At 47.2% G+C, this 8,559-nt stretch overlaps 1 protein-coding gene across 1 annotated transcript in view; it reads right to left on the bottom strand.

Moving 5' to 3' along the window:
• The window catches only part of PCSK4 (proprotein convertase subtilisin/kexin type 4), a 36,614-nt gene that overhangs the window by 15,750 nt on the left and 12,305 nt on the right, over positions 1 to 8,559 (bottom strand). The window contains exons 3-7 of the mRNA XM_069101957.1: positions 5,849 to 5,953; positions 2,325 to 2,420; positions 2,037 to 2,165; positions 803 to 879; positions 622 to 710 (exon numbers count right to left, since the gene is read on the bottom strand). Coding sequence (XP_068958058.1) covers positions 622 to 710; positions 803 to 879; positions 2,037 to 2,165; positions 2,325 to 2,420; positions 5,849 to 5,953 — 496 coding nt within the window. The remainder of the gene's footprint in view (positions 1 to 621; positions 711 to 802; positions 880 to 2,036; positions 2,166 to 2,324; positions 2,421 to 5,848; positions 5,954 to 8,559) is intronic.

Here is an 8,559-nt window from a genome sequence, read left to right as displayed (position 1 = left end):
GGGGGGGGGGGGGGGGGGGGGGGGGGGGGGGGCAGGGGAAGGCAGGTTATGAAGGACTTTGAAAGCCCTTTAAACTTCACGATTCATTGATAAGTCACGTCCCCTTCTAGGTTTCAGTTATTTCTAGGGCTCCCTGGCTCTGACATTCTGGATTCTAGGAACTGCCCTCCCAGCCTTGACCCCCTGTGTTCTAAGGGCTCTCCCTCCCAGCTCTGACAGTATGTTTTCTAAAGGGTTCTCCCAGCTGACAGACACTCTATGTTCTAAGGCCCCTCCCATCCCTGACCTCCATTTATTATCTCGATCACTAGCTTTTAGAACCAGCTCCACTTGCCCAGTCTACTACTCAGATGGTGGATACTACCCATGGGCACCAGAACCTGGGGAACCCTCTCTTACCCTGATACACTGAGACCCAAGGCCAATTCCCGGCCTTGTGACAGAGGGCAGGGCCCTGGAATGGATGCCAGCACCTTTCCTCTAGAGGAAGACTGAGGCACTAATCTCATGATCATCCACAGGAAACAAATTCATAGCAGGAAGGGACCTTCAAGGGATTCTAGTTCAACAGGGATGCCCACCACCTTTGTGCTGCTTTTCCAGATGCCACAGGGTCCCTACCTCCAATCTTGGCCTTGTAGGCCACACCCACACCACAGATTCCATTGTTGGCTACAGCCGCCACTTCTCCTGCACAACGGGTCCCGTGCCTGGGGAGAGGGAGAAAGAGCAGCTTGGTCAGATGGTCCCTCCCTCCCCATCACTGAAGCTCTCTTCACCAACATCCAAGTAAGGAACTCACCGATTTTCATCCATGGGAGTGTATCGTGGCTGTGGGTCAGGGTCATTGTCATTGAAGTCGTAACTGGCCAGCTGGTCCTGGATCAAAGGATTATAGCACTTAGGGACTCCAGCCCCACTTTGCAAATGGGCAAACCGAGACCGTAAACATTAAGTGACTTGCCAAGGTCACATAGGGTGTAAGTAGAAGAGTTGGGACTTGAAATTCCTAACAATGAGTACCATCCCAAAGTGGAATGATCAGCCTTGGGAGATCATGGGTCTGATGCTCACTTGGGGGCTTCAAGTGAAGGCTGAATGACCATTTGTAGGGTGGTGTTGAAAGGGTTCTTGACCAGGTATGGGCTGATTTCTCTAAGGTCCCGTGGCTCCCTAGCAAAAGTGATGGGATTTGAGCTAAAATCATAGAGTCACAGGATTTAAAACTGGAAGGAACCTTAAAGGTCCATGAAATTCACTTACATTTAACAAGAATTTATTTATTGTGAACTCCGTGCCAGGCACCGTGCCGGGTGCTAAGGTGACAAAGACAAGAGTAAAACAGACCCTGCCCTCAAAGGGCTTCTATTCTACTAGGTGGAAACAACATGTATCCCAACAAATAAATACAAAATAATTTGGGGGAGGGTCGGCTAGGTGGCACAGTGAATGGAGCACTGGCCCTGGAGTCAGGAGGACCTGAGTTCAAATCCAGCCTCAGACACTTAACACAAAAACTAGCCGTGTGACCTTGGACAAGTCACTTAACCCCAATTGCCCTCCAAAAAGCAAAAAAACAAAACAAAAAAACACACAAATTAAAAAAAAATAATAATTTGGGGGAACCTGAGAGAAGGCTAACAACCAAGATGAGCTCCAAGGGGCTCCTGTAGGAGGTTACACTTGAGTTGTACTTTGGAGGGAGTGAAGGTTCCCAGGATCTGGTGGTAAGGAGGGGTGCCGATAGGAGGAGGAGCAGCAGCTAGATTGGTTTGACTGGAGTATATGGTTCAATACTCTAATTTTATAGAAACTAAGGCCGTCGAGGGGAAGTGACTTTCCCAAGATCACATAGCTAGTAAGTGGAAGAGCCTGAATTCAGACCTCTGTTTTGACTGTCCCATTCCTCTCTTGGTTGAGTTCTTGCTATGTGTGAAGGTTACTTCCCTTCCACTTTGGTTCTTGCTGGGGTGAGGAGGGGTCCAAGAATCCCAACTCCCCCAGCCCCTTGTGTCCCCCCAGGCCCCTGCACTCACGTAGTTAGCCTGCAGATCGGGATGGTCCTTCTCTATGCCGTCATCCAGGATGGACACCACAACCCCCTGGCCTGTGTAACCTTTTTTCCAAGCCTCCAGGATGTTGAGGTCAGGGTGGACTTCCTTGTTCTAGAAGGGGAGTCTCAGAAGGTCTCTGCAGGGGACTTCCCCCACCTGGGGGCCCCAAACTCCCCACAGTGGAGATTTGAGGCTTAGGGGAAGCCTTGCTCCCTACCCCTTATCCAGGGCCTCTGGAGTTCCCCACACCCCCAGTTCCCACCTTCTTACCAGATACCACTGCTTGGAGAACCAGGGGTCTGTGGGTAACACAAAGGCATCTCTCTTCACCCGGCGCTTCAGTGTTTGCTGCTCAAACCAGCGCACCTGAAACAACAGCAGCCCTGTCTTCCCCACTCAGAGATGCTGGGCATCTGGGAGGTTCTAGAGTCCCTTGCTTTGAATTATTTTGTTGTTCAGTCATGTCCAACTCTTTGTGACCTCATTTGGGGTTTTCTTGGCAAAGATACAAGAGTGGCCTGCCATTTCTTTCTGAAATCCATTTTATAGATGAAGAAGCTGAGGCAAACAGGGTTAAGTGACTTGCCCAGGATCACACAGCTAGTCAGTATCTGAGGCCAGATTTGAACCCTTCCTGACTCTAACCACTGCACCACCTAATTGCCCCATTGTTCTGTAAGTTAGGTTTTATACTCACTGCTAAGGAGGAAGGCTAAGGTAAATGAGGCTTAGTTCTGGCACGGAGAAGCTCCAAGCCTAAATGGCTGATAAGACTCCACCTAGGATTAGGCCATCAAAGCTTGTCCACATAAGACAGGGGCAAAAATAATGAGATGAGGAATTACATCTCAAAGTCAACTGGAAGAGGGGAAAGAGAGAAATCAGGGAAGGCTTTAAGGAGGAGGTGGCATTTAAGGGTATGTAGGAATACACACTATTCAAGGTTCTATTTGCAAAAGCAAAAAATTGGAAGACAACTTTTATTTCCAACAATTGGAGAATGGCTGAATAAATTATGGCGTATCAACACAAGTGAATGGATCAGCTTAAGAGGCAGGAAGACCCCATTGGGTTCAAGGCTGACGTCTGACAGAGATGAGCTGAATGACCAGAGATGGTGCAATGATTTAGCCTTTTCAGTACCCCAGGCAACTCTGAGACTGTAAATTAGAAGGGGGCTTCAATTTGTGCTGGTGAAGGGGGTGTCTACAGTCCAAGCTCCCAACACTGAGGAAATCATGAATCTGGACCAAAAAATAACGGAATGCAATATCATAATAAATATGAATTGTAAAAGAAATATGAAGCAAAGCAAATCAAGGTCAGCTGAAGCAGAACTAGCTATACCCAGGCTACAGCAATAACAGGTCACATTTATGTAGTGCTTTCAAGTCTGAGACGTGTCTTATACATAATTATGCCATTTGACCCTCACAACAACTCTGGGAAGTAAGGGCTATTATTATCCCCATTTAACTAATGAGGAAACGAAGCTGACAGAGGTCACACAGCTAGTACGTGTCTGAGGCAGGATGGGAACTCAGGTCTTCTTAATGTGTGTGTGTGTGTGTGTGTGTGTGTGTGTGTGTGTGTGTAGGCACTTGGGAGTATATAATTTGCCCAGGGTCACACAGTTATTAAGTGTGTGAGGCTAGATTTGAACTTAGGTCCTCCTGACTCCAGCTTGGGCACTCTATTCACTGTGCCACCTAGCTGCCCTTGAACTTAGGGCTTCCTGACTCCAAATTTTATCCACAATTTATCCATTCTTCCACCTACCTGCCTCAATGACTACATGTGAGTTTTATAGGAAAAGGGGGGGGAGGGGTGGCTAGGCAGTGCAGTGAATAGAGCACTGGCCCTGGAGTCAGGAGGACCTGGGTTCAGATCCAGTAACACACACACAAATCCTAGCCATGTGACCTTGGGCAAGTCACTTAACCCCAATTGCCCTCCAAAAAGCAAAAGAAAAAAGAAAAAAGGGGAGAGGGGAAGGGAGAAATTTTGTTTTGTTTTGTTTTTTAAAGAAAAAACCAGAGGAAGCAAAACTTCAGACAAACCTGGAAAGAGCTACAGAAGAAAAAAAAGTCCACTTTTGCTTATTTTCTGCTTGTTAATATATGAGGGCCAACTTCGTTAAACATGATAGCAGCAGGAGCACTGATTTCATTAGTACATGGAGAAGATGCAGGTGGGTCTTAGAGAGTGCTCAGAGCACTAAGGTTAAGTGACTCTCTCAGCCAGTCCATGTCAAAGGCAGAACCTGAACTCAGCTCTTTCTGGCTCCTAGATCAGCTATCTATCAGCTACCCCATACCACCTCTTACCTTGTTAAATGCCAGGAGACTTTTGTAAGATTTTACCCTTACTTTATATTTTTAGATTTTCATTATCAGTTACTATATTTGTATTTTTTTTTTAAGAGCCCACAAAGTGAGCTGTTGGGGAGGGGTAGAATGAAAGTGGAGACTCACATACCTCATGAGGCCAACCCCTGAGTCTTGGGGTGGGTAGGGGTAGAGGCCTGTCATAGGCAGCATAGTGGATAAAGTGTTAGGCTTGAAGTCACAAAGTCCTGAGTTCAAATCCAGCCTCAGGCATTTACTAACTACATGACTCTGGACAAGTCACTTAACCTTTCTCAGCCTCAGTTTCTTTACCTGTAAAATGGAGATAGTAATAGCATGTACCTTCCAGGGTTATGCTGAGGATAGAATGGGATTTAAAATATATATTTTTTCATACACACACACATATACACACACTCTCTCTTTACAAACCTTGAAGCTCTATATAAATGCTAGATGTTATTGGTTATTATTAGCTTGGAAAGAGTCCCAAATTGGCAGGGAAACCTGGGCTCCCAATGGGGCTCTGTACTCTGTTACACTGTATAACTTCAGAGAGACACAATCTCCTTGGGATTAATGTTATAATAGAAAGAATCCTGAACCAGGAGACTGGGGACCTAGGTTCTGGTCCAGAGGAAGGTGGCTAGAATGGAAAAGGGATTCAAAACCAGGCCTGTGAAGGAACTGGGGACATTTATCCAGAAAAGCTTGGGAGAATGATGGCTGACTTGAAGTCTCTGAAAGGTTGTGATGGATAAGGGGATTATGAAATGTGTTCTATTTGGCCCCAGAAGTTCAAAAAAGGAAGCATGGGTTTCAAGCAGAGGGTGTGCTAATAAATATTTAACAATCAGGCTCTCAGAAAATGCAAGACATCTTTTAAGGTTAATCTGCATTATTAACATTTTTTCCATCACTGTCTCAAGTCTAGAGAATCAACAAAACAATAAGTCATGTCCTGACTGGCAGTGTTAGGGGATTTCTGAGATAGAAATGCTCTTACTGAAAATGTAGCTAGTTCCAGAGAGCTGGTTAGAGCTGGCCCCAGCATGCTGCTGGATTCAGGGAAACAAATTTAAGTTCAACATAACAAAAAACTGCCTAATGATGAGAGCTGGTCCAAAGTAGAATGACTGGCCTCAAGAAGTAAGGAGTTCTCCATTGCTGCAGACCTTTGAGGAGCAGGTCACATGACCAACTGTTGGGAGGACTGAGATTTGTCAGTCCCATGATTCTAGTCCCCCTGCTTACTCATTGACCTTGGACAAGTTGCTGCCCCTCTCTGGGCCCATTTCTTCCAAATCTCTGATGCCTTGTGTGATATGATTTTAAGGGTATAAAATAATAGCCTCCAACTTGCTCTCCCCCACCCCCAAGGAGAGGAAGCAGGTCAAATGACAAGGTCAGAAAATCTGGGGTTTTCTTCCTCTTCCTCCCACTCACCTTAGGGTCTTTCTTCAGCCTTAGGCTGTGGCCCCAGTGCTGGCTAAGGGCTCTCGGAGCCACACCCCGGTGCTGGAAGTGGTAATAGTGCTGACCCTGGATGACCTGCAGGGAAGATGACCAAGCCAGGGGCCAAAGGAGCTGGGACCTGGGTCAGCCTGGCATCACCCCCACCCCACCCCCACCCCTGGCAAACCATCACTTCACACCTCCTAGAGCCTGACTCGTGCTGAGGGACCCAACTTCCCAAGGATGCCCAACAGGGTCTTCCCTTCCATTGGTTCTCTTCCCCACCCAGGGTGGGATTCTGCTTGGTCACACAGCAGTAAGTTCTGTTGACTGCCTGGGATGTGGTGGGGGTCTGGGGGGGGGGGTTGACATTTCTCTGTGACTGAGTTGGGGAGGGAAAAGTTGAGGAAGAAAGAGGTAGGAAACAGCTGGGAAAGGCTGTGTCTGAGGGACAGATGTATATATCTATTTCTGAGCTTACAGGGCTGATGCTGTTAAGTAAATGATGAAATAAGAGCTATATGTGTTTCTGGAAAGATGCTGCCCAAGGATGGGCTTGCAGATGTGTCCAGGGAGTTGTGTGTATATGTGCAGGAAATGAGGAGAGAGCGGTGTATGTGGCTGTTTATGCATGCACTCACATGCTTTCGTTCAATACATATTCATTAAGTATCTGCTCTGTTCAAGGCCTTGCTACGTTCTGGGGAAACAAAGATAAAAGCAACCTGGCTTTGCCTTCAGGAAGTTTCCATCTTACTAACTGGGATACCTCACATGCACAGGTAAGTATGAAACAAGGTGTGGGGAATGGAAAATGGGGGCAGAAGAGAGATGCCGCCAAAGGCTCCAGGAAACTGGATGGCCCAGGAAGGGAAGAAGGCTCCCTGGAAGACCATAGGCTCACTGGTCTAAAGCTAGAAAAGTCCTTAGTCCAAACCTCTCATTTTTGCAGATGAGGAAACAGGCCCAGAGGGGTAAAAAGATCAGCCCAAGGTCACTCAGGTGCTGACTTGAGCCTTTAGGGGAGATAAGGGTTATAAAAAGCAAATCACTTAACCTCTGACTCAGTTTCCTCCTCTGTAAAATGAGGGTGTTGGCCTGGACGGCCTCTGAACTCTGCTTTGACTCTACTGTGCTGTACAACTGCAAAGGTCTCAGCTTCATCTCTTACAGTCCAAGTCTACGTCACTCCCTTACTCTATAACTTCCAGTGGCTCCCTATTGCCTCTAGAATCACACAGAATCACCCTTTCAAATCTGGACCTACCCAACTGTTCCAACTTTCATCCCTATTATTCCACTTTCTCTCCTCTAGGGTCTCCTCAAAAGGCATTTGTGCTCTTGCTCACACTTCACCCTCCATCTTCCTTCTCCATGCCTCAAATGTCTCTTCTCCATACCTGGAATGCATTCCCTTCCTCGCCTCTGCCTCTTAGAATGCAGTTTCCTGCAACACTCTGCTCAGTCAACACCATCTACATAAAGCCTTTCCAGATTCCCAACTGTGTGCCCTCTTCCCCAAATTTACCTTGACCTTACTTTTATCTATCGTGTATGTATTTATTTATGCAAACTTCTCTCCTGATAGAATGTCATTGTAGTCTTGGCATGCCCAGTACCTAGCATGGTGCCTAATAATTGCTCCTCTATCTCCAAATCCAAATGTTTTTCCCCCCATTGTACTGTGCTGCTGTACTACATTCTGGAAAGAAAAGAAAGAATGAAAAATAAATAGTCTTTGTCCTCAAAGGGCTTTCATTCTACTGGAAGGGGGCGGAGAGGGAAGAAAGTATGTACGTATTTGTCTATAGATGTTCATTTGAAGAGAAAGGAGAAATCCATTCCAAAAATATGGTAGCCTTTAAAGACCAGACAATAATTCACTCAACTAGAACATCAAGTGTACAAAAAGAGTAATATGAAACAGCTGGAAAGGCAGCCTGGGACCTAATTGTGGATCTGTCTAAAGAGTTTCAGGCTGAGTAAAGTGTATGCACTTCAGCTCATGGGCCACAAAGAATTGAGGAAGGCTTTGAAGGAGGGGAGCAACTCCATCAGACCCATACATGAAGAGGATGAGTGGCAGTTAGGTGGAGGGCGGGATGAAGAGAGAAGACCCAGGGAGGGAAGTAAGGAGAGATCACTTAGGAAGACACTGCAAGAGTTTGGATGGGAAGTGAGGGAGGCCTGAACTAAGATGGTGGCCATGTAAACAGGAAAAGACTTGGCAATTGTCAGGACGCTAGGGGATGAAGTCAGACCTAGACCACTCTGAGCTTTCCAGCCTGGGGAGACTGGGAGGAAATGGTGAAGTCTGGAGGAGAAGCAGGTTTCTTGGGGAAGACAATGGATTCCATTCTGAACATGCTAAGTCTCAGAGGCCACTAGGGCATCCAGGTGGAAATTTCAGATGGGAGCTCATGGGGTAGAAGAGTGGAGCTGGATCTCAGATGTGTCTATACATGGATCCCAGGGGCAGCCGGGTGGTGTAGCTGGATCCCAGACATGTCTGCACATGGATCCCAGAGGCAGCTGGAGCTGGATCCTGGACATGTCTGCACACAGATCCCAGGGACAGCTGGGCACTGGAGCTGGATCCCGGGCGTGTCTGCACATGGATCCCAGGGGAAGCTGGGTGCTGGAGCTGGATCCCACATGGATCCCAGGGGCAGCTGGAGCTGGATCCCGGACATGTCTGCACA

This window comes from Petaurus breviceps, unplaced genomic scaffold, assembly GCF_028583685.1.
Source record: "Petaurus breviceps papuanus isolate PSGF00001 unplaced genomic scaffold, PetGlider_PUasm1.0 523, whole genome shotgun sequence".
In the NCBI taxonomy this organism is placed as follows: domain Eukaryota; kingdom Metazoa; phylum Chordata; class Mammalia; order Diprotodontia; family Petauridae; genus Petaurus; species Petaurus breviceps.
The sequence above is the reverse complement of the archived record's forward strand: the minus strand, read 5'-3'. Positions and strand labels throughout refer to the sequence as shown.